The sequence below is a fragment of the Athene cunicularia genome (genome assembly GCF_003259725.1).
Source record: "Athene cunicularia isolate RWA chromosome Z unlocalized genomic scaffold, athCun1 chrZ_part1, whole genome shotgun sequence".
Lineage (NCBI taxonomy): Eukaryota > Metazoa > Chordata > Aves > Strigiformes > Strigidae > Athene > Athene cunicularia.
The window spans coordinates 6,771,983-6,798,487 of record NW_020799142.1 but is presented as its reverse complement, the minus strand read 5'-3'; the positions used below and the strand labels follow the sequence as shown (position 1 = coordinate 6,798,487).

The 26,505-nt window shown below is 35.7% G+C and overlaps 1 protein-coding gene across 1 annotated transcript; it reads left to right on the top strand.

The window, feature by feature from the left end:
- Positions 1-218: 218 nt before the first annotated feature.
- Positions 219-26,505, top strand: SNX2 (sorting nexin 2). Its single transcript, XM_026865430.1, has 15 exons — positions 219-352; positions 8,587-8,750; positions 9,943-10,009; positions 10,227-10,270; positions 10,358-10,499; positions 13,720-13,798; positions 17,502-17,577; positions 18,854-18,967; positions 19,195-19,288; positions 21,047-21,252; positions 22,245-22,388; positions 22,880-22,891; positions 25,120-25,200; positions 25,308-25,379; positions 26,035-26,505. Exons 2-15 carry the CDS (start codon positions 8,697-8,699, stop codon positions 26,083-26,085), a joined length of 1,236 nt encoding a protein of 411 aa, XP_026721231.1. The 5' UTR covers positions 219-352; positions 8,587-8,696; the 3' UTR covers positions 26,086-26,505.

Below are 26,505 nucleotides of genomic sequence, written 5' to 3'. Positions count from 1 at the left end.
TTTTTTTTTTTCTCTGACAAAGAAATGAAAAGAGCTGTTGACTAGCTTGTATCCTTTGTTCATTGTTCCCATGATAGGAGTAGGAAATGGAAATAGCTGACGTGGTTTCCTTTCTGTACATCTTGCCTTGTTTCTTTGCAATGAAAGAATGTTTGTTGCAATAATTCTTATATATGCCATGACACATGGCAGCTGGTTCTCTGCTAATTATTTCACTTTTTTTTTTTTTTAAAGTCAAGTCCTTCATCTCCAGAGCCAGCAAGTCTTCCTGCAGAAGACCTCAGCACAAATTCCAATGGTCCAAAGCCAGCAGAAATCATATTAGATGATGACAGAGAAGACCTCTTTGCTGGTAATTACTTTCTTCTTCTAATGTGTCAGCATAAACTCTTTTGCTCTTGGGCTGAAAGCAACTTGCTTTTCTGGGAAGGAGGGTTAAAGCCTTTTAAATTGTTTGACAATGATGTACAGATTTTTTCTGTGGTACTGTATAACATGTTTGTTTATTAAATACAAGTTTCTCAGTGGTGTGTACTGTCAGTGCATAATGTGGCAGTGTTAGCTGGTTAGTAACGTGTTCTGCTGACAGTAATAATATTATTTATCATTATGTAATTAACAATATTCAAATCTGTGTATAAAAACATGACTTAAGTTGCATCCTTATTTTCTACTCAATAACCATACATAAGCTGTCCCAGTCTTTTACAATTATAAGGAGAAATAATTTAGATCATATGGTAAGCTGGAAGGTATTTCCTTTCTCTTAAGACTGTCATAATGAAAATGTAACAAACTGACATATGGGACCAGTCCTATCATTTCACTAGTGAGTGATTCTGTCTCTGATACTTGACAGTATTGCATGTTTTGGAGAAAGGTGTGTGAAAGTTCTGATAAGTAATCAGTCAGTAGATGACGGATTTCTAATGCTTCATTAATCAGTCACTGTTGGTTTTTGACTGTCCTAATGTGTTATGGTTGCTGTCAATTACGGGTGTAGGAGCATTAACTATTCAGGAAAGGAGGTGTAATATTTGGAGTATATTATGTACCATAAAAGATGGTTCTGAATGCTGCTTCTCAATACTTTTCCTATTGCTACATACTGAATTGGCAGCTGGCAGTCTGCTTAGAATACACTCCTCATCTCATCTTCGTTGATTCACTGATGTAATCATTCAAAAAGAAACTTTATAGCTTTTAGTTCAGGGCTGTTTTGTATAGATACATGTATATGCATGGCCATTATGTTTGTTCTGAATTTGATAAATTTCTGTTTGCATATACTTGAACTTATATTTGCTCATGACAGTGTTAGAATGTATTGACTAGTTTACTAACTCGAAGTGTTTTAAGAGGGAGAAAAAAGAGTAGGGGCGTAGTCTTTTTTTTTTTATTTATATTACCTGATCTTATGACTTACAGAGACCAGCAGTGCTTTAGTGATGAAGCTTTCTAGTACTAGTAATTTGGTTATTTCACATCAGTGTATAAAGCGACTTTTTGTAACCATAGAGCTATCTGGAATGCATATTTTAGAAAAACCAACTCTCCTTTTGATAATATTGAGAAAAAAAAATGGCTGGAGTAAATATTGAAGGGAACCAGACAGAAGGAACAAATGTTAGCAGCTAGATTGTTTCATATGAAATGAATGCTGTGAGGAAAACACCCAGAACTGATTTAATGAGTTTGAATTTTGCTATGGAAGATATTCTCTTAAATGCATGCAGCACTGAACTGAAAGCATCTAACACACTGCATGTCTAACACAAATAATACTGGTCTTTAAAAAGTCAATTTATATACAGACTGAGGCTAGTACAAACTCAAATGAGGGAAGAAGAGTGTGATTTGTGGAGCCTAAGACAAGATATTTCACAGTGTCCTGTTCTACACAGGAAGTTTGCATAATACAGTTGTACCCTACTGGTGAACTTCTGTCTTTGTATCACTGTCAGCATAGGCATTCTCATAAACTTTGTCTGATTTATGTGCTCACAAGTATAATTATTTTTTTCTCTCTTAGGACTGTTTTGCTTGACAATTATGTTAATCCATATAATTAACTTTCTGATACTGATTTGCAATAAACAGAAAATGTGAGAAGGCAACATGAGATATCTGTTTTATTGCTTCCAGCATGAATGCATAAGCCTGGTTTTCTATGAAAGCAGGAATTAATTTACAAGTGAGTGTGACTGGGCTTTTTTTCTTCAACATGCTAAAATTCTAAAGAAACCTATCTTGACACAGCTTATAAGAAGAGGAAGAGAATGAAGTTCTACAGCTTTCTAATTTACATCGTCACTTCATTTTGTCCTGGTCCAGCTAGGACAGGTTAAGTTTCACCAGCAGAGACAGGGAAGGGATCTTCAGCTGGGTTATTCATACCATGATGACCGTTAGGTCCTTTATGGCAGCGCAGGAACTTTTTCCTTTGTGGCTTTGGTTGCGGGAAAGCAGGCGCAGGCTGGCTGTGTCCATTGCTGTATTTCTCTGTATATCTTTTGTCTTGTTCACTGTTATTACTGTTTATTGCTGTTATCATTGCTACTGTTGTTGTTCAGATTGTTTATCACACTGTTGTATTAAATTTCTCCTTAATTTAACCCAGGGTTTGTGCCTCACTGCCAGCCCGACTGGCTGAGGGTGGGGGAGGGACAATGACAACGTGGTCTCTGGTCCCAGCAGGGCCTTACCTAGCACAATGTTAGATTATTAGACACTATAAAATCCAGGTAAAGGAAGTCCTATGGGTGGCTTCTGAAAGGAGGGGGGCTTAAACAGTTCAAGTTTTCCAGACATATTTGTAAAAAATGTGATGGTGTGCCTATTGTAGACTTGATATATCTTCATTATTCCAGCTAACAATACAACCTAATGGAAAAGGAGATGAGAGAGAACAAATTGTATGATTTCCTGTGCTGTTTTACTGCAGTTCAGAACCTGGGATTTTTTTAGGCTTTTTTGACTATACCTAAAACCTCTTCGTACTTCTGCAGCAGTTACAGGATAGTTTATATTCATTACTTTGTGGTGACTCACAAATGAACTATTAAAACTGGGTTTCAAAGGTGGAAGTCAGTGAGTTTACCAGCTGTCATTAGAGACCAGTAACTTTTGCTGCTGCATTCATTAGTATTGTGATTCTTGGTATTGTAAAAAAGCAAACTGTCTTGCTAGGCCCGCTTGAGCCCTTTCACCCTTAGAATAGAAGTCAGTGTGTTGATTATTTGGCCAAAAATAATTAGTTTATCTTACCTTGTAGAACTCTTGCATGTGGAGACCATAATGGTCGGTGCTCCAAACTGGCTAGCATTAAGAGTATCCTGAGAGGCTTTGGGGTGTGTCTTAAAACTTGGCTGTCCATAAGTTTTTACTGTAGAGTGAAGAACAAGAAACGAATTAGTCTTGCAAAATTTTGGCATAAAATTCTGTGTATAACTGCAGAAACGTGCTGTGGACTGCCTGTGTAGGATATAGCTATTTTTGCCCTTTGCCTCTAGTGCTTATAGCTGATGAGCATGTCTGTGAAGTTGTATCAGTGCTGTGTCACCTTTTTCAGAAAAATGGAAAAATTACAATTTTTCCTCTCAGTTTGGTAAAAGATTGCTTTTTATATTCTTTTGTTTTTTCAGCTCTGAAACATGTTTGGCAATGGATCATCTTATGCAAGTATCTAGCTACTGTGACCTGAGGAAAAATTGAGGCATTCTGTGGTGGGGTCTTGATGTTTTTTTTACTGGGTTTTTGTTTTGCTTTTCTTCATGTTCTGATAGGTTTCTTAGACTTTTTTTCATGGGAGTTGATACAGAAAAGGAAATGCTAATTCTGTGGACCAGACAAGATATATACTTCAAGCCTAGCTGAACAGAAAAAGTTACCAGCTGATGGTGTTGTCATGTGGTTTGTCTGATCAGAAGAGTTTGGTGCAGATGCCTTGCTGCTTTTTAGAAACTGATTGTTCAGTTCTGGGTCTCTTCTGCAAAAAACAAATGCACGAAAGCATGTGAACCTACAGTTTTGAAGTCAGAAGAAGGCCTTATTATTAGCTGACTGTTCTGTTAAAACTATCTCTGCTCTCATTAAGAATATTCTTAGTACTGCTTGTATAACAGTAAGGGTCATGGGATATGGCTTAGGTGTAGTAGTTCTCTCAGTTCTGTTAGGGTATCTGTCTTGGAAATACTGCTATGCCTGGAGAAGCCTCTTTTAATAGCTTGTCCTCTGTCCTGGACAACAGTTTCTGCTTTAGTTTACTTTTATGTGTATGTGATTACCTGAGTAAACTTTCAAAGATGATAAACCAATTTAAGTACTCAAGCCATGTCAGGATGTTAGAGGTCTGAAATTTGGAAGTGTGACCAATAAAAATAACTTACTCAGCTGAAGTGAGCTGCTAGTGAGGAATTGCAAACTTGAATTTTCTAAGATGATGTTTGACAAATGCTGGTAGTGAAAAGGAAAGAAACAAGAGCTGTCTAATGCTGAGATTAAGCCCTATGCTTGAGTGCTGATGGAAACTTTGCGTAGTTGGTTGCACAATGTTAATTAAGCATAAATAGTTGTCTTCTGCAGCAGGATGAGATGTTTTCATGTTCTGGAGTTACACATCTTGACAGAGATCCATAACAAAGACTGCTTATGAATCATAAAGTAGATATTTGTGTGTAGAATCTTACAGCATTAGATTGGTGGAAATACTTAATATGTGCTGGTAACTGCTTTAGTTGATATGAATGTTGGATCTCCATGTTTTCTTTCTAAAAATTGGGCAGAACAGTTGCCTCTCTTTGTGCAAGAATAATTTACGCTTTTGAGAAAGACTCAGGAAACCAAGACATCTAGATTTCATTTTTCATACAAATACTAATACAGAATATTAAAAACCAACCAACCAAACAAAAAAACCCACCAAAAATCTCACACAGAACCACAACCTATTACCTAAGTTTTCAGGGGATAATCTGAAATTAATAAATCAAGCAAATGTTTCTGAAAGCGCCATAGTTTCTACTCTGAAAATGTAGCAAATTAATCTTTCCATGAAAAAAAAAGCCACAAAACAGAAGAATTGTCAAGGAGCCTTTTTAATCTAGACCATGTCATTTGTTTTCTCAAAGTGGAAAAATATATGTGAAAAGTGTAAATGCCAGAGTTCATCAGAACAAATCTGTTTCTTGGGAAATAGATTGTCAGTTTATGTACTAATCAAAGACTGCTTTTCTGAGGGGAGAAAAATAGCTAGAAAGTGTAAGAACCTGCTGTTTTATATAAAGCTAATACTACTTTTTAAATACTTTTGTTTTAAATAAAAAGTACAACATCCTTGTCTCTGTTCTGCCCTGTTCCACCACTTCCTTCTACTGTCTTTTCCTTTTAACTATTCTAGATTTATGTAATATGCAGGATGCATGCAGAGCTGGGAGTAAGAGGTAATGGGAGGGAAGATGGCACAAATTCTCCTTTCTTCCTGAAAGAACTGACCTGCTGCTGTCAAACAGATACTATTTTCTCTGGGTGAATTCCTCCAGGAAAATAGAAAAGGAAGGCTAGTAGGCAGCACCTTTAAAAATTTGCTCATGTCCAACCAACCTGAGGTTGCATAGCTTTAGAAATACTGGTGTGCATTAAGTCTAATGTTGCTGGCTTTACTGAAAGGAAACCTCCTTGACTTTCCAACTGATTTTTCCTGCTGCTTTCTCTTCTGCAGAAATAATGCACCAGCTTAGCAGTAGCTTCAACTATCTGCTGAACAGTAGCAAGGGGGCTAGTCCTGGTTGGATTTCATGTTACTAATGGGTGTATGAATACAAGCCTGAAAAAGAGGAGTGCTGGGAAGGAGTAGGCTCCTGTTTCATGTGATAGCAGTGCTGGTTTCTTACATTGGATTCACACCTTTTTCATGAATTCATACTTTTATGGTAACAGGAATGTTTTCTGAGCTGATGGAAGAAAAAAACTTTGAATTGTTCCATGACTTATTTTGTAAGTCTGTCTAATATTTGATAGTACAGAGAAGTACTTAATGGTGATTAGTGGTTTGTTTTCCAAACACACATGCTGGAATATAGCTGGTTATAGAAAAATTAATAATCGATTGGAGTGGCTTTATTTTTTTAATATTTTATATCATATTAAGTTACATATGTATATATATGTTCTGAGAAATGTTTCTGTGAAATAGTCATTTGTGTTAACATATAACATACATGTTGAATGCTGTTAGCCACTGAAGGAGAGGACTACCTCTTTTCCATGTTTATGTTGTTCTACCAATCTAAAAAGTTTTTTTTTGCAACTGCTGTGGCATAACTTCCCACCTGATGTGAGGTTTTGAATTAAAGATCTTTGTTGGTTTAAGATGCAGTATCCTTACTGTGGTATTTGAGGGCAGAAGGCATCAGCAGGGTTCTTCAAAAAGATTTAGCTTTAAGCAATGGTAGGGAAAAAAATGTTTTCAAAGACAGCTTTTAGATAATCCTTGTTCATATTAAAAATGGGAAATAACAAAAAGGGCTTGCTTTTAATTTTAGTTTGAAAATACTATGGAAATCTGTAATTTGAAATTGGGAAGAGCATTGCCAGCTGGTTGAGGGAAGTGATCATTCTGCTCTGCTCTGCTCAGCCCTGGTGAGGCCACCTCCACACCCAACCCTGCCAGTTCCCACAGTTATATACTGAGCATGACATCATATGGTATCAAATATCCCCTGGGCTAGTTTGGGTCAGCTATCCTGGCTGTGCTCCTTGTCAGCTTCTTGTGAACATGAACTCTATCCCAGATGCCAAACCCAGGACAGCAAAAAAGTTGAGGTTTGTGGTGGTTTTGTTGGGTTTTTGTTTGGTTTTTTTTTTTAGTGGTGAGGGTGGTCAAGGACTGCATTCATTGTACAAGGAGGAGGTGCTTTCTCCATCCTTGGAGATGCTCAAAACCCGTATGAATGGTCAGCAATTCTGTGATATGCGCCATGTGATAACAGAAAACCTGGTCAGCCTCAAGCCAGAATGAGGCTTTAAACCAGGTTAAGGCATAGTGACCTTGAAGTTTGTATTTTTTTCAATTTATTTTGAGCTTCAGTATCCAACAGAATTTAAGCACAGTCATTTTCATCTCTGAGGTAGAGAAACATGGGTTTGTTCATTTATGAAAAACATCAAGGGTCGGCAAAAAAAGTTTTACAGAAGAATGGGAAACAGAATTGGCTAATAGAATATTTCTAAGTGGCAGCAAGGATAAACCTGAATGGATTTGATATGTTGATTATGAAAGATCATAATATTACTTTTTGCAGTAGTAAATGATATTGTTCACTGGATGTTATTTCCACTTCTGTTTTTATGTTGCTAGTAGATTACAGGCTGTTCTGGAGAAACAAACAATCCTGTGAGACAAAAATGAGACTTTTTTTACATGCAGTATAACTGTTTCATAAATTTTAAAGTAGATCTGATCTTTAAAACTCTTTTCTTAGTTGTTGAGTAAGGACTAGTTATATTCATTATATGCACTGGGGTTTAAAAATTTTGGAAGAGAGTTGGTGTATTTTCTGTCAGAAATTCAGCAGTTCCTATAGGCAGAAGTTGCAAGCACAGATCTCTTCCAAATTGGGTAGTAAATGTTTTTGGTAACTTTGTATAACTCAGAGTGGATCTGTTTAGTGCCTTCTTACAGGCTTGGTAAAGTACTTGCCACAGGAAGTCTAGTTTGTAACAAGATGTGAGACCAGTTGGGAAGTCAATTTTGGCATCAAATGTCTGTCCTGTGGTCAATGTTACCTGTTAAGGAGCTAGAATTCTTGAAAATGCATGCTTAGCAAAACCCACAGCATTTGTTATTTAAACTGGAATGAGTACTTCTATATACCCAGGAAGTAGTTCGCCAGCAGTAAAACCAGTTAGTGGAGGAAAGCATGTGGGATTTGTAGAACAGAGGTTTACATTCCCTTTTAATGATAAGATCAGCTGGCTACAATCTGAAGAAAGCATTCAGTTTCTAGTGAACTGTTTTAAGCCCCCAAAAGACTGAAGATAAATAGAGACTAAAGTCATACTAGTCAGAATGTCTCATGTGCTAATATTTTACAGGTTGTGGGCTTTTGGCAGCGTCGAGAGTGGATTATTGTCATGTAACTTCATTTTACACATGGCTTAGTCAACTCAGTTACTGATTTATATGACTGAATCAGCTGTTGTTCGGAGTGCAAAAACTAAAATTGGTACAGGTGCTGAAAAAGCTGCTGTGCTAAAAGAAATTTAATTAGTTTTCATAATATTACATGCAGAAATAAGTGACTTATCACTTGTGACTACTTTGAAAGACTCTTTATCTAACAGTGTATTTTTTTAAAAAGCAATATTAATCTCACTTTAACCCACTATGCACTAGAAGCTCAAATGTCACATCTAGTTTTAGCTATGTGTTGAAAGAAATTATCTGGCACAGATGGGTGCTAATTACAGGTGATCTTGTTAAACTTGTATATTTGCATCTTTTATTGTGTGTGTTTGTTATCTTTGTGATGCATATCCATCTCTACTGCAAAAAAGCTGCTTTGCTAACTCAGAATATTTATCTAGAAGCAACAGAAGAAGTTTCATTGGACAGTCCAGAGAGGGATCCAATACTTTCACCGGAACCTACTCCTGCAGTCACTCCTGTAACACCTACTACATTAGTAGCTCCCAGAATGGAATCAAAAAGTGTAACAGCCCCTGTGATTTTTGATAGATCCAGAGAAGAGGTACGTAATAAACTTATAAATTCCTTTTGAAATTTTTTATTCTAAAATGAGTGTTCTTTAATGTTGACTCATGGGATCATCCTTTGCTAAGGAGAAGGATGTAAAAGAAATCTGTTTACTTGGCATATAAAGTTTTGTGTGAATTTGACTCATAAAAATACCGTAAGAATTTATTACTTTGATGATTATACTGGAGACCTGTAGTGTGAGGAGTAAGAAGCTCCATTCCTTCAGAGTACATACTGTGGAAGTATGTAGGAGCAAGCAATGAACTTGATAAGAGAGAATTGTTAATGATGTATAACTACTCATATGAGCATGTTACAGGTTTTAAGTTAGATTTCTGAAGTTGTTGTTAATAGGGAAATGGAGAGGCAGTTTTTAGCATTATCCTGCATGCTAACAGACAGCTGAGGCTAATGGTACTTTTAACATTGCTATTTACATTTCTCATTCTATTCAAAGCCTGGGCATTGCTAATGCCATTCATTCTGGACTGTTCTGTTACTAGGCAGTGGTTCTGCTAAATGAGTTTTCAAACAAAACTTGTCTGTGAGTTGGTGGCTGCTTCCCCAGATACCACGAGATGGCATTTTATTCTGAGTTTTACCCCCTTCAGCCCTGGTGCATGGTCCCTTCTGCCATGGTGTTTCTTAAGATCTCTGTTTTTATCAAACGTATATTATATGAAAGATTACAAAACTCTGCATGATTAGAGCTCAGGCAAGTATCAGAAAATTCTCTATCTGTTACTTTTCTGTTCCCAAGCTCTTCTGCTACAGATAACATTAATAAAAAGGAGATACAATGAACATACCCCTAAGGTAAGTATTTCTAAAAATTTTGAGGCCAGCCAGTCCTGAGAAAAGTCTGCCATACTAAAAGCTTTTGCAGGAAGACTTAAAACTAAAATCATAGAATAATAGACTCATTTAGGTTAGAAAAGGCCTTTAAGATCATTGAGTCCAACTGTAAAGCTAACAGTGCCAAGTCCACCACGTGTCTTTTGTTGCAGTGACAATCAATGTTAGAAATTATATTCATTTAACATTGGATGGTGAGTCTGAAAGGGGTTTTTAATCATACAGCCATACTGACTTTTCCTCCTCCTTCCTCTTATACCCTTACCCTTGTAACCATACATAATATGAATGCACGTTACCATGTTAAATATGGCATATCTTTTTCCTAGATTGAAGAGGAAGCAAATGGAGATTTATTTGATATAGAAATCAATGTATCAGACCCAGAGAAAGTCGGTAAGTTCTTTGAGCCTAGTAAGTCAGATGGTAGACTTTCTTATCCCTTGAAGACTATTTTAGCATGAGATTTTAGCATGATTTCCTATTTAGGTATCTTTTGGCAGTTTTTAGTATCTAAATTGGAAAGCTATTTAATGTATGTTTTGGAGTAAAAAGTGTGGGGAGGGATTAAAGTAACTTGCTTTAGGATTTAAGTATCTTAATTTTCTTACAGGAGATGGCATGAATGCTTATATGGCATACAGAGTAACAACAAAGGTAACTAGTGCAACAAATATTTACAGATAACTTTGTATCATAGCTGAGTAGATGGATCAGTAATGCATAACAATTTTTTTTTTTAAGACATCACTTTCCATGTTCCACAAAAATGAGTTCTCTGTTAAAAGAAGATTCAGTGATTTTCTTGGTTTGCACAGCAAATTAGCAACAAAGTACATGCATATTGGTTACATTGTGCCTCCAGCTCCAGAAAAAAGCATTGTAGGTAAGTGTAGTTTCTGTAAGGTTGAATTTCAGCATGTCGTTTAAATACTGTAATACAAATTAAGTATCTCAATATCTGTTTGGCTTGTAAAAGAAATACTTTTCTGTACAAGTATTACTTATTATTTGTTGGTCCAACCTACTGAATATTCTTCCTGTTCTGTATTGTAAAAAATTTCAGGTTAAATTGGAAACTTATGTACTGGCCTCTTCCTAACTCAAACCAGTGTTGATAATAAGGAGGACATTTGTCTTGATACATAGCCTTCTGTTTCTTGTCATTCTTTCTTCACTGTTGCCCTTCAAGAGCTGATTAGTCTATCAAAACAAAGAACTTAAATGAAAGCATATTTTTAACTTGAGCTGTTATCAGTTGCCTGCAATATACAGAGCTTCATACATACTCCACCTCTCTAATAGTTCAGTGTTTCTTTTGGTTATGGTGAATACTAAAACCTCTAGTTAATTCTTTGAAGATCTAATTCAGAAAACACTTTTAAGTGATGCCTTGAAGGATCAGATCCTTTCTACATGAAGTAAGAAGCATACCTAATGCATTGAAGCACCTTTAGTTTTATGAGCTCTAAGTAGTAGAGGTTCTTTCAAAATAGCTAAACATTTAAAACAGTAAAACCTGTTGAAGTCTTATGGCTTACCCATATAAATAAGTGGTTGGACTCAGTCTGTAAAGCTTATCAGAGCAGCAGCTTTTGATATAAGTAGGCATCGGCATTAGATGTAGGCAGCAGAAAGCTTTGGAAAATCATACTTTTAATTCTGTGAAAAGGCACTGCATTTTTCAGTCTGTAAGATTGAAATTTGATCTGAATTTTTGGTAGTTCTTGAAAGTAATGTATGATTCTGTAATAACCAATTTTTTATGTAACAAAAATAAGTTTAATTGTAAATGCTAACAGGGCTTATAAAAATGGAATGAGACATCTAGTCATGTCTTTTAGATGATACAACATTTAAGACATTTATGACAGCATGCAGTTACATGGAAGTATAGTACTTGCATCACAGTCAAATTCATCTGTAAGACAAAGCTTGGACTGGTTTGAAGTATGAATTGAACAAAACCAGCATAAATATTGATCCACCTGGAAGTGTGTAAAATGGTGAGACTTACTGCAGTGCAAGCAAGCACTAGCTGTTACCAGATCCTTGTAGAGAGACTTAGTTAAGCTGCAATAGGTGGGGAAAACTCACAGAATGTGTAGGACGTTTTCTAAAGAGATTAAATTCTTGCTTTAAACTTGAACTTCACTGTGCAGGTGGCATTTAGGTCTGTCCAAAAATACATACTCATACATTTCTAATTCTGGAGAAAATAAGGGATTCTAGGATCATTTAAAATGAGGCATCTTAAAGCAGAGATCTGTCAGAATGGCTGAAAGGAAGATGACATATTGTGTTTATATTACATGTGTTTATTTTAAAGTCTTAAGACAAAATATCATACATTCAGTGTTACGCAGTGTGTATTGTACAAAAGTCCTTAGTCTGTTCATTCTGTTACACTGTTGATAACACCTGGAGTTTTAAGGTCCAACTTTATTTTGGTGATGAGTGGGAGGAGCTGACATTTCAGACTCTAGCCACAAATTGAAGTGTCCAGTTACTGGCTGTGGAACAGAATAAAACTGAGTCAGTGGTGAGCTAGAGTTGGACATTCATCCAGACAGCCTCATTACTTACTTATGTGTGCTGGAAAATCACACTTTCTGTTTTTAAGAAAATAAAGTCGTAGATCATTTCCTGTGAAGGATTAGAGTGCTTGGGCTACAGAAACTGCCTTTACACTTGCTTTTAAATAGGCTTATATTAGCAGAGAAAGAAACCTGACATGATATCTAGAAATAACTGTCAGTATCACAAGTTAGGAATTGCTTATATTGGTCATTTGATTACATATTCAGTTTTTTCTCTATGAATATCTGTAGCTATCAAATGTGAAAGATCTTTTGTTTTAAACTGCAGCATTTCATTCTTTCTGCATTGAAATATTAATGAGTAGTAGTACTCCAATGCAAAAAGATGAGGCATGTCAATTACCTCACCTTTATTTGAATACTTGAATCCTTGTACTTAAATACATATGCAATTTTACAGATAAACTTGTGGATTTACAATTACATTAGACTTTATAGTATACCTTTGAAAAAAAATGCCGATCAGATTTATTTTCATCATGTTACAGAGAAGGGAAAAACTGAGGCTTCAGTAAGAGGTTAAGGGTCCCTCTTTGTTCCTGTAAAGATGCTGTTTGTCCCCTCCATGGGTTATTGTGTGAAACTTCTAAAGGCAGAAGGGAGTTGGGGTGAGGAACAACTTCGGGGAATGTTGACCTGACAGGTCACAGAGTACATACTCAGTGTCTCAGACTTTTAGCTGCAGAGGCACAGAACTAACAGAGCAAGAATATGTTATGGGTGGAAATGTTTGGACTGCATCATATCATACCTCTCCTATGTTTTAGAAAATATAATCATGAATGTTCAGTGTTTCATGGTGTGTTTGATAGGACTCAGGTTCCTATAATCTCTTGAGTCTGGGTCTTCAGTGTGAAAAATACTGACCTCAGTGTGACAGTTTTAGAGCTGTTCTGTTGCTGAATTATTTCCCGTACCATGATAATGTAGCTCTGGCTCTCCTTTCATAGTTTTTTGACTGATCTTAACTTGGGCAGAGGAAGCAATGTAAAGCTGCATGTGTTTTGTTCATTCAGTTTGTAGTTGTTCATATGCTTCAGAATTTCCATAGCTAGTTAGTTTGCCTTAGTTGACTAAAAAACTCTCAGTTTTAGAACTTAAAAAAAAAAAGAAAATATTGGTAACAAGTTTACCAATTAATAGGCTTAAAATGAGATTAATTTTCCTATTCAGCTTTATTTGGGTAACTCTTTTCTTCTGAACATGAGTGACCAGTAAGACTCTGATCTTCATTTAGTTTATCTTCATAAATTCAAATTAAACTAGTTTTGTGTAACTTTTAGTCACAATTAATATATTAAAGGAAATTTCTTATTTCATAGAGCTGCTTCCACAAAACCTTGCAGCAAGTAATATTGATGTCTTTTGTGTTCCTGTGTAGTGTTTTTTATTGTAATTTGACTTGAATACATAAAATTAGATGAGCTTTATCTTCTAATCACATCAGTTATGTTAATGATTTATTTATGATAAAATAAAATCAGTATTATTCTATTTTCTTCAAAGGTATGACCAAGGTTAAAGTAGGCAAGGAAGATTCTTCATCTACTGAATTTGTAGAGAAAAGAAGAGCAGCTTTAGAAAGGTAATGATCTCACTAAAACTTGTTTAGCCTCATAAAGACTTGTAATATACTACACGGGCTCTGTAATTGATGTCTAGGTCAACTATACTTAGATGAATTCTGGAGACTGTATGTAACTGCCAAATATTTGTGTAGGAAAGGAGTATCACAGAATCATCTACGCTGGAAAAGACCTTGAAGATCATCGAGTCCAGCCATTAACCTAACACCAACCGTTCTCAACTACACCATATCCATCAGCACTGTGTTGACCCAAGTCTTAAACACCTCCAAGGATGGGAACTACACTACCTCCCTGGGCAGCCCACTCCAATGCCTAACAACCCCTTCTGGAAAGAAATGCTTCCTAATATCCAGTCTAAACCTTCCCTGGCACAACTTGAGGCCATTCATGCTTGTCCTATCACTTATTACTTGGTTAAAGAGACTCATCCCCAGCTCTCTGCACCCTCCTTTCAGGCAGCTGTAGAGGGCGATGAGGTCTCCCCTCAGCCTCCTCTTCTCCAGACTAAACACCCCCAGTTCCCTCAGCCGCTCCCCGTACGACCTGTGCTCCAGACCCTGCACCAGCTCCGTTGCCCTTCTCTGGACACGCTCGAGTCATTCAATGTCCTTTTTGTAGTGAGGGGCCCAAAACTGAACACAGTAATTGAGTAGTTTCCATTAATAATGGGAAATGTAGCCTTATTCATAGATTCTAGAGCTAATTCTTTTCAAACTTAAAAGACGTTGGTGCTTAAAATTAAGATTGCAGAGATTTAGGAAGTAAAACTTTCTTCATCAGCTTACTTGGGCATTTTGGCTTTAAGGAATTAAGGCACTTCAGCAGTATACCTGTTCCACAGAAAATCAGCTGTTGGGCAGGGAGATGGGTGAAGGAGACCTTTAGTAACTTGAGAGTAAAATGGCCTTCCAACGTCTTGCAGTATCTTGATGTAACTAGGTGAACTTTGATGTAAGAGGTGTTTTATCTCTGTACCCAGCACTGCTATCCAACTAATATTGTTCAAGTATCTTTGCTGTGGAAGGGTATATATTGATATCACTGATATACTTCATCTTTTCCCCCTGTTGACATGAGTAGCAAAGCCTTTAGAAAGCAACTAGTAGAACTTACACAAGTATACAGCCTTAATTTTGTTATGATTTTATAGTATGCCCATTGCTGTGATACACTTGCATCATATAAGACGAATACACCACATAACAGTTTCAGTTAAACTAGAAAATTAACAAAAGTCAAAGGTTTTAGATTGTATGTTGAAAGATCCGTCCAACAGATAATGTATGAAGCTCTTGAACTTCTGGATTTCCAGAGTCAATCTTAAACAAAAAATATCACTTCAGAATTCCATTGCTAGTATCTTTACATTTCCTAAGTAACAGAAGAACATCTGAAATTATATTGAATCCCAAAATATTGATAGGTAATTGGCATAAAGCTTAACATTTGCTCCTTAAAATTGCACATGGAAGTTACTGAAGTTTTTCTGTCACTCGGAGTGAAACTGTGAAACATGTTTTTGTTACACAGCAGGTCTATCGCTAAAGGAGTGGTGCTGTCAGATACAGGGCTTGGAATAACAGGTGGGATTAGAGTAATTGGGCTTAGATAACTAAAGATACTTCCACAGGACTTCAGGTCTCTTTCTGTAATAGAGATGGCTGTTTTCTCTCTTGGTTGCTTACTTGAAGTAGGAAAAGTTTAATTCACAAGCTTGTGTGCATGCATTAAGTGCTGCTTTGTCATTTATTTGTTAAAGGAGTTCATTAGTATACCATTTCTAGTAGATGTTGAGCACTCCTCATATACTGGGGAATGGAACTCTCAGGACTTTTGGCAATATTGGGAAGGCTTCACAGTATATTCCATTTGTTTTTTTCAGAAAGACTGTGAGTATCTTATCTGCCAAAGAGCAACTTTTTCATCATGCCAACTTTAGGTATCTTTTCAGAATCAAAAAATTACCTACCTACCAAGATGTTCAAATGTTTTTTTAGAGGCATTTCAGGTCCTGTTGCTCTTGCGTAAATGTGGGGGAAAACATATTAATGTTCCCCAGAAAGTCAGACCAAAGAAATCTGCTTCAATTTGCTCTTTATTGAATAGATAGAGGAAAATGGGCAGGAAAGCAATGTACCTTGTTAATCGAGTTCACTAAAATTTATGCTCTAGAATAGTGAACTTGCATACTACAGGTCTGCCTGCCAGATATCCCCAAGCACATTGCCAGTTGTCTCCAGTAAAAAAGTTAGAAGTCTCCCTTGGAGTAAAGGCAGATTTAAAAAAAAAATCTCTGGCTACTTGCCACGTTAAAGTTAACTTATACTTGGTACTGAGTATAGAAAAAGCAAGGAAGAGTTGAGCAATCTAATGTATGAAATAATTTCACTGCAACCCTTAACTTGTTTATGAAGAAAAATAAGGATCTGGTGGCCATACCTAATGGAAGATGGAAAAAAATACATTACATTTACAATATCAATATACTCAGACTTTCAGTTAAAAGTCTCAGCCTACATAATTTTTTAGGATAGTTTCTAAGCAATTGGTGAATATGACAGCACTATTCTGGTATTTCACAGCTTAGGCTTAAGTAACACTAAAGCTTTGCAAATAGTAGATTGTGCTGTTGATAGTATTCTGTCACTGCATCTTAACTGGCAATAACACATACTCTGTTATATTCCTATGATCTTTTGAGGTACTAGATATCTATAAAGCATTCATGTAAATGTCATATTTTCTGTTAATATATAATGTTAAAATCAGTTATGACAAACTTGCAGCAGTTTTTAGGGGAAAAATGCTATTGAAATTTCCCTCCATGACCAATATTTGTTCAATCATCAGTTTTTAGGTCTAAGCAGAACAAAAAATTGAGAAGGGAAGGAGTTGCATTGTTTTTTTGGGCGTTTGGGTTTGGTTTTTTTTTGGGGGGGAGGGGGTAGATGAGTCCTTTAGAACTAATATGGATTGAAGGCTTTAGTCTAGCCAGCAAACAAGTAAGTCATACCTACAACATAATCAGCTTACCTCTTAAAGATTTTCTTTAATCTTAAAATAAGTCAGCCAGAATTATCTGGAACAAGAAGTCTGTCCACTGTACTGTACAAGAATGTTTAAACAAGCTCGTCTTTTTTTTTTTTTTTTTTTTTTTTTTCTGTAAATTGGCTGTTACTAGAGGAGGAGAACTTCACTCAGCTGTTGAAAATATGAAGTGTAATATTTTATCACTCTGCAATGTACAGTTATGCCACATCCCACCTTAAGGAGTTTCTCATGTAATCAAATGATGTTAGAAACCACTACTCACACCTTTGTTATGTTGTAGTATGGAATGCCTGGGGCTGTGTTACTTTCAACCAGAAGTTCCAGGTTTTGTGACAGTCTTACTGGAGTAAGGCTTCAGTGAATGTTTCAACTTAGTGGTCCTAGCTTGTGACTGTTTAAGACTTAGCCTGAGTGTTTGTTGGAGGAAGGTGACAGAATGCATAAATCTGGTTTAAGGAGTCAGCAGAGAGGCAAAGGATTGAAGGGGTATCTGACCCTTCAGAAATGACTTTTTAAGAGTGTTTAGGCCCCATTGGATAATGGGGGAGGTTATGTGCTGCATTGTACCTGTTCTTTAAATGAAGAACACTTTTCAGTGTTGTCATATTAAATGTTTTGTTATCTAATATTTTAATTTTAATATCATAGGTATCTACAGCGAACAGTAAAGCACCCAACTTTGTTACAGGATCCAGATTTAAGACAGTTCTTGGAAAGTTCTGAGGTATTTAAGTTCTTTTAACTTCTCTTTGTTTTTAGATATGGTAACCTACAAAGCAATATATTCTCTTTGCATTGAGATCTAATCCCCTAAATTCATATGAAATTAAATTGGATTGTACCTTTTGCGGGACAGAATGGCAGAGGTTACTTAGGTAATGGTGTGCCTCTGCCTGTGATAAAACTTAGAGTGGTAGTGACCAAAATGTAATTGCTGTTCAGTAACTTCTCCAGTGAGTTGGTCTGTCCAGTTCAGAGTGAAACTTGTCGTACATGGTGAAAATCCATAATTGATGTTACTGTTAAGTAAGATCCAGAATTAAAATGGCTTGGAAGCATCTCTCTTGCCTCTAGGAGTCCAACTTGAGGTGCCTTGGTAGGATAATGTGAAAACACAAGCAATGCTGGTGGTCAGGCTAGATGTTTTATGAATAGACAACTTCAGCTATCTGTGCTATTAATCTGGCACCTTTCACAATATTAAATATATTGTAAAAGATACGTAATATCTCTTTATACATGTGCATAGTGGATTCACTGTAATACTGAACTCATTTTAGGCCAATCTCAAGATCTTGGTTATATTAATGTCACAGAGACCTCACTGCTGACAAAAGCATCATTGGTAGATAACTTTCAGTGGATTTGTCAATCCTGCTGACAGACAAAACATCACATGAAGGGTAGGTGGTCAGACACAGGGACCACTTTGTATGACATATCCAGACTAGCCTGACTAAAAATATCAATTAAATTTATAAAGTTTGTTAACTTACCCCAGAGGATTTCTAAGTACCTAAACAAATACACAGTTCTCTTGGTATGCATGAGTTAGGTTTTGAAATCTGTCCTGTACTGAAAAGCAAAAAGACATCAACCTTTTATAATGAGCACACAGTGCAAATCTTGCATTGGAATTATATGTTTTGCAGAATTTCTTTCATTTAATTTGTTGTAAAGCTAAGCTTTTCTGTTCTTGTAGTGGCACTTTGTAGTGTATAGGTGACTAGTTAGGACCTTTGGCTAGTTCATAATAACGTTGGACAGGTGGGTTGTTTGTTCCATTTAGCTGTCGGGATGTAGAAGAAAAGTAAATAGTCTATATTTTTAAGTTTTCCTCTTGAGAATGTAAAAGTAGTAAATCTGAGAAATTAGATTCAACTATATTGAAACACATAGGAGTAAAGAAAACACTATATCCTTTTCTTTCCCCCTTGTGCGCAGTTAAACCTCCATCCTTTTAAGCAGTCTGTTTGCCCTTATTTGTCATTCAATTCCAGCTGCCGAGAGCAGTTAACACCCAGGCTCTGAGTGGAGCAGGAATATTGAGGATGGTGAACAAGGCTGCCGACGCTGTCAACAAAATGACAATCAAGATGAATGAATCGGATGCAGTAAGAGCTGATTTTTCGGCTTGAATAATGAGATGAATTAATGAGCCTCAACAATTGCATTTTAAAGCTGTAGAAGTAGAAAATGGGTTATTAATTTGCTTACTGTCTTGAATTCTTAGCTATATCAGTTGACCACCCTAGCAGTATGTGGATAATTTGCTGCTTTAAAACCAGAAATGTTGTCAGTAATCTAATTTGTAATGCTTGAGTCTTTCATCTTTTGTCAGTGGTTTGAAGAAAAACAGCAACAATTTGAGAATCTGGATCAGCAACTTAGGAAACTTCATGCCAGTGTTGAAGCATTAGTCTGCCACAGAAAAGGTAACTTTACTTTTATGTGGCTGCGTGAACTGAGGTGCTTAGAACTTTAGGAAATGTTGGTGAAACAAGAGCTTAGTATGCCAGAGCTCTTATCTATTTAATACTTATACAGTCTATTTTAATGCAGAAATCTTCTAATCGTACCTTTTAGTTTAAACTGCTCTAGCATTTTTGTATACCTGGTTTCAATCTTAATTTTAACCAGAATATCTGTCATTCTTGAAATTACCATATTGTTTTAGCATTTTTTTTTTTTCTTGCAGAGGTTGAATATTATACGTATCAAGTGATTCTACTGCAGTAGATACCCATAGATGTATATCTAGGTCTCATGGCAAGAGTTATTTCCTGAACAAAAAGTGGCTTCATAAATCCATTTAAACATCTTTTGTCTTAGTATTGCTCTGTTAACTGAGTTTGAGCTCTTAAACTGGAATTTACTATTCTTAATTTGGTCCACATAATGATACATCATCAAGCTATTGTTAAGGTAAACTTTTCTGGAAGGATACATAGTCTCAGAATATCAGCTTTTGGTTTACTCATTTTAGAAAGTAAAGCCTCTAAGTTTGTATTTTAGACACCTGTGCTGCTCTTTTGTCAAAGATTGTTTTCCATCAGATGATTTTTAAAAAAACAAAACACCGAAATTTTGACTTGTTGTTCAAGGAAGACCATAAATGTGCCTTCTGACAGTACTGTATTATGTGATAATATGAGGTCAACTTTCAGCTCTACTTTCAAAAGTAGATGACAATATCATAGACTGGTTTCTCATAGCTCTATCAGGAATTACTCTGTAGTGAAAAAACCTTTGGCCAGATGTCCTCAAGATTAATAGGTATTTTAAGAAGTAATGGAAAACAGAAGTCTTCATTTACTGTTGATTTGACACCTGCTCATATATTTGAAGAAGTTTTTAGTTTGTTTTTAAAGAGTTGTGTAAGGGTTTTAAATATCTGAAGGCATTTTGCTTCTACAAACATTTCTGGTGTTCTGATGATTCCACAGAAGTGATACAGTTCTAAACAAACCTGCACTTTTAATCCTGAAGTAATTTGGATTAAATACTCATTCAAAGGTCCTTCATAGGACTTTTTTTTTCCCAGGATTACTTACATGGGATTTGATGAGACAATTGCCCTAGTATTTGTTAATAAATAAGCTCAAAACTTTACCTTTATAGGTGCCAGCCATACTGGTATGTGTGTTGTGGTTTTATTCCTTTTTTAAGGCATGTCAAAATATGGCAATACATTACATTTAAAGGTACTTTAGTCAACAGAACAGTCCAACAGAAATAAATTCCACTTATGGGGGTGGTGGTTTTGTGAAATAGTTGATTTTTATTTTTTTTCCACTCTGAACTGCGTGGAACAACTGTGCTACAGACCTGTTAAAATTGTTTTGAATTTGCTTAGGTGACTTAGCTTTTTTTTTGTGGTCTTGCGTTTTCTCTGAACCAGGCAGTTGGATACTACTGAAGTGACAGTTTTTTCCATGTCTTTTGCTAGAAAGACAGTCATTAACAGACTCAGCAAAACATTTACCGATGGAAAGGGTTATTTTGTGCAGGAGTCTGTCTCCCTAAATGTGGATTCACAGTGATGTCCTTGTGTATCTTACCATGAGCTTTAGGAAATACAGCATATATTTTTCAGGTGAAGTTAGGGTTGAAATAGGGCAGAGGTCTACTGATCTGTGCTGTGGAGTAACATAACAAGTTACATTGTACTGAGTATTACTCCTGTGTTTCAGAGCTTTCAGCCAACACAGCTGCGTTTGCTAAAAGTGCTGCCATGTTAGGTAACTCTGAGGACCACACTGCTCTATCTAGAGCTTTGTCTCAGCTTGCAGAGGTTGAGGAGAAGATAGATCAATTGCATCAAGAACAAGCTTTTGCTGATTTCTATGTCTTCTCAGAACTGCTTGGTGACTACATTCGTCTCATTGCTGCAGTAAAAGTGAGTACTACTAAGAAAAATGCTGATTTTTGTATTTAAAGTCACATTCCTCAACTTGTAGATTTAGAGTAAATGAATGTGTGTGTTTTCAGATCATAATACAGATGACTAAGATTTTGCCTGAAGTTCCAGCTGAGTAAAATGAATGTATCCATGATCAGTTATTCCAGTGATAAAAACGGTTGTGATCAAAAATGGGAATGGATTAATAAAAGACAAAATGTAAATGGTGAATGTCATCTGCTTTGAGCAGTACTAATTGTGCACACTGTTTGGGACACCATATGCTACTGTGTCTAAGTATACTGTACTTGTTTCTTTCAGGTTACTTATTTTTACAGTATGCTTATAAAACTTTTAGAACATAATTTGACCATATTTGATAGATAGCCAGCAGTTTCTGTAAATAAGAAACATACAGTTTGTGGATCTGCATCTCATTAAAGAAAATACTCAGTTTTGGTTTTAAGTCATGCTGCATTTTTGACATGGCAAGGGGTATCTATGAATTTTATCCAGAAATATCTTTGAACTTGCCAAGTTGGTGGGAGTGTATATTTTTATTTTCATTTTTTCTTTTTTTTAAATATCTATACTTTATGCTACCTTAGTCCATGGCTAATGAAAATGTATTGCTGAATATGCTTGTAATCCATATGCATGAAATGTTTGCTAGAATCTGCATTGAGAGAAGTACTTGGACAATAGAGCACTTTCTAGTGGTTGTTCTGGTTGTGTTTTGATGAAATGAGGAACATAATGGTTTGGGTCACTAAGGTGTCTGCTCTGAAAAGGCTTCTTAATACTGTTATTTATTGAAAGATATCAAGCTATGCAAGCATGCTGTCAAATGAAATATAAAAAGATGTGGTAGACACAGTGAGGTTTCTTTGAGTTATACCTGTTCCAGTTTTATCCAGAATTACCTTTTCCTACAAGAAATTTAGATAGCTTTAACAATTCCAGTTTAATAAATTTATCTATCCTTACAGGGTGTGTTTGATCACCGAATGAAATGCTGGCAGAAGTGGCAAGATGCTCAAGTGACTTTACAAAAAAAACGTGAAGCTGAAGCAAAGCTCCAACTTGCCAACAAACCTGATAAATTGCAGCAAGCTAAAGATGAGATAAAAGAGGTAATGTTATCAAACATTATTTTGGAGGTCAGACTTTCTGCATTAACTCATTTTGCATTAATGCACTACTTTATACCATTTTTATTTACAAATCACTCATTTGCTGTTTTCCATATTTACTGAAATTGTTAAAAGGAGTTTATTTAAAATAATAAATGTGCGCAATTGTTACTCATTGTAAGATCTGTAAGGCAGTTAATGCTGTCTCTACAGAGTCTGGGAAATGGGAGGAGGGGAACATGGGCAAGTTAATGCTTTTAACTGTTAACAGATCACTTGGCTAGGCAGAGGAGCATCTCTTTGCCTCTAAAGCTAAAATCCAGCTAAGACAACTAATAGAGAACTGTTCCCATGCTTTGCTTAATTATACAGCGTATCTACCCATATATATATATATATATGAATGTATATATGGTGTAATTTCAGTAAAAATAAATCTTAACATGTTGAAGTTCATAATTTATACACTTTTTCTATCATGCTTCACTAAGGAAATTGAAGAGGTAGGACAACTTAATTATTTAACATTAATGCATTCTAATTATGCACCAGTATTCTTCCATTATTTAATGGGAGAACATCATTGTAGATTTCAAGCTGTCTTATGCAGTTACTTTGTTTGGCTTCTTCATTGATCACTAACCACATGCTGCTTTGTTCTTTCTGCCCTTCAATATATTTTTCATCCAGTGTTGAAGTTACTCCTTAACTTGGCTTTCTTTTTCTTAAGAAAGGCCTTTGTTGACTGGGAAACTTAGTGTCAATCTTTTGTGACCACATTCTTGCTGGTTGCCTCTTTTAATGTCACCCATCCATCCATAATACAAGTGAGCTGGAACTCCTTGTTGAAAATACTTCCTGAGTTGAGTGTTGGATGTAGTAGAAAAACAATGATCCTTTCTAAGTCCCAATATTAAAAGAATTAATTATCTTAATTCCTTCCTGAAGGATTTATTTTTCTTACTTTATTGGGTAATTAGAGAAGGTTGTTAGTAAACCCACAATTTGAATGTGATTGAATGTTATAGCTGCCACTGAAACATGTTCAGAATTGCTGAATTCTGTAGTAGTAGTCCTTCTGGCAGAGAAATTGCAGAGTAGAAGCCTACTCAGCTTGAGCTTTGTCCATGACTTGCATTTTGCAGATAGAAGGCCAAAGAACAGTCTTAGAAATACATTATTGAATAAGGAGAAATTTCTCCTTGTCAGAAACTATAATATGGCAGACTGTTATCCAGTGATAATTTTTATGGGACCTGGCATTTGGGCATGATGAAACTGGAATGTTAGATCTGTTAGGCCTGTAAAGGCTTTCACTGAAGTCTCGGGCACCTCTAGTTGCTTCAGTAGGGAAGGCACAGAGGCAGTCTTAATCTTACCCTTCCCTTGGCTGAATTTTGTATTGTTTCAGTTAATAGATAAGTCTTCAGGCTGTTCCTTTGTGAAGGACATCCTATTATGGCTTATTGGATATCTTCATAATGGATAGCTGAAAAGGCAGTAAGAGGAATTTGAATAAATATCAACTAAAAAATACGTAGAAATTTATTGGAACATAGATGATGTTCATCTCTTATCACCATAGTAACTTGACACTGCACCACAAAATGTTTTTTGTGAATAAGTAGCACGACTGAATTGCAAACAGGAATATGCTATATTGAAGTATGTTGCTTCCCTGCTGCCTTTTTCTGAGAAAGATAAGTGTTACTGGATATATTGGCTGCATGACTCAGTATGTTGAAATTAACAAATACAACTGCATTTTAAATATCTGTTAGCCTGATCTAAATCTAAATCTAAAAAGATCTAAAGTATCTAAAAGTGTGAGGCTGATAGCTTTTTTTTCACAGTATATCTACACAGCTAGATTAAATTTAACAATACAATGTGTGTAAAATAGTTATAAGGTAGTGTAGATGATGATGATCTATTGTGTAGCTGGATGTCTTTTCCCATAAACTGAGGAGAAACAACCTAGTTTCATGTATTGTTACATGAATGCCACGCTCTGAATGTGGCAGAACCCCACAAGCAACATTGCTTCCTCTGAATTTTCCTTCTGGGCTCATTTTACTTGCAGTAACTTGTCTACTCCCACTTTCTATGAAGACAGATCCCACTGAAAAAGAAAGCATGTGCTTTGGCTCACTTAAGCAACATTCGTTCTTCCTGGAAAGCCAATGAACAAGTCCTCAATAGCTTGTCATCTGCAACAGAAATGATAAGAGATAATCACATATTTTACCATAGCCAGATACGGAGATTTAATCATCTCTTCTGGGACTGGGGAAATAACTTTTGAGATTTTTTTGACACTTGATTGGTCAGGTAGTCACAGCAAGCTTACAGGTTTAGACTTCTTTTATAGTGGTGTTTATAAATGGAACAGCTGGTAGAGCTTTAGAGATCCTTTTTATTTTCTAAATAATGTTTTAAAAATGTTATTAAGTGTTCCTTAATAGCATTACTAAGATATTTTTACATTTTAACTATAGATAGCATTACCTTAGAGATACCATTGTTTCAACTGACCGAATGATATCCTACTATGCAAGTTGTTACTGTTAAATTGTTATTGTAAGATTTTTCCCTTGAAAATGCCAAAAAAAACAAATAGATAATTTTCAGCTCTTGAATGACTATCACTGATATAATAAAAAAAGTTCAGATACTGGTAGACTGAATGGACAACACAAAGTCTTATATCTGCATGTCTTTCCTTTGCCAGTGGGAGACAAAAGTTCAGCAAGGGGAAAAAGATTTTGAACAGATCTCGAAAACCATTCGCAAGGAAGTGGGAAGATTTGAGGCACGTATAATTTTGTCCAAGTAAAGGACAGTTTTACTTTAGATGATATTGACATTCCAAGTAACATTGGTTAAGAGGTTAATATTCCGTAATTTATTTATTAACAGAAGGAACGAGTGAAAGACTTTAAAACTGTTATTATCGAGTACTTAGAGTCATTAGTGCAAACACAACAGCAGGTAAGATAAATTTTAAGTTTTGTACAAGTTAATATTGAATATGTTCGATATTAGGTTAGTTTAAACAAGACGGGATTTAAGTATAGCAGTTTCTAAAACATAAACTACTTCTAGTCTGTACTATATTGGAGAGTAACAGTGATTGCAGTTCCCAGCTATTGCTATGCTTCTTGCACAGCTCTATTTCAGGGAAGCCTGGGTAAAGCTCCCTGAGGGATATGGGCAGGTGGAGGGTCTTATCTTCTGAAACTGAAGTACTACTTTCACTTATAGACTGGAGTGAATTGTAAAGAATATGTACTTAGACTTACTGAAGAAACTTGAATACTTAAATCTTTACTGATCTTTTAAAAAAGTATAAAATTTTACTGAATATTTTAAAGCAGTAAAACAGTTTCCAGTGACTCAGAAGTAAACCTTGTTCTGAATAGAACGTCTGGAGTCTTTCCTTTGTTCATTTCTAGGAATATAACCCCTCTGGCTTTGTTTAATTAAAAAAAAAAAAAAAAAAAAAAAAAAAATGTGGATAGACAATACAAAGCACCTATGTTCTTTGTCTGGTGGAGACAAGTTTACCACAAGAGGAGGAAAGTATATGTGTTTCCTTTTTCAACATTTAGTACTTAATAATGAGTGTTTTTCCCTTCTCTTTAAGCTAATAAAATACTGGGAGGCATTCCTACCTGAAGCCAAAGCCATTGCCTAAAAGAATATTCCAAAAGACAAGACAGTCTGGATGTTTTCCTGGATAAAACTAAATTCCACAGTGAAATCATTTTAAATCATCCAAATAAACCACTATATATTTTATGAATTAACATGTGGCTTTTTTATATACTACAGCATTTTATTAACAAGCTGCATGTCCTGACCCTCTTTGAAGTGGACTGTGGCATGATGTTCTGCAATACATTGCTGAATTGAACACTATTGTGTCTTAATACTTGCACTAAAATGTGCACTGCAAGGCCAGAAAGCTGATATTTTTGTTCTTTACAATACAATGTTCTGTAGTATGTTTACCTGATCTTTATGAAACATTTGCATCAATTAATGTTCACTTAAACATTCCTGTACAAAATCATGTTTTTGTGATTACAGTAATAAAGGGATGTACCTTGTGAAA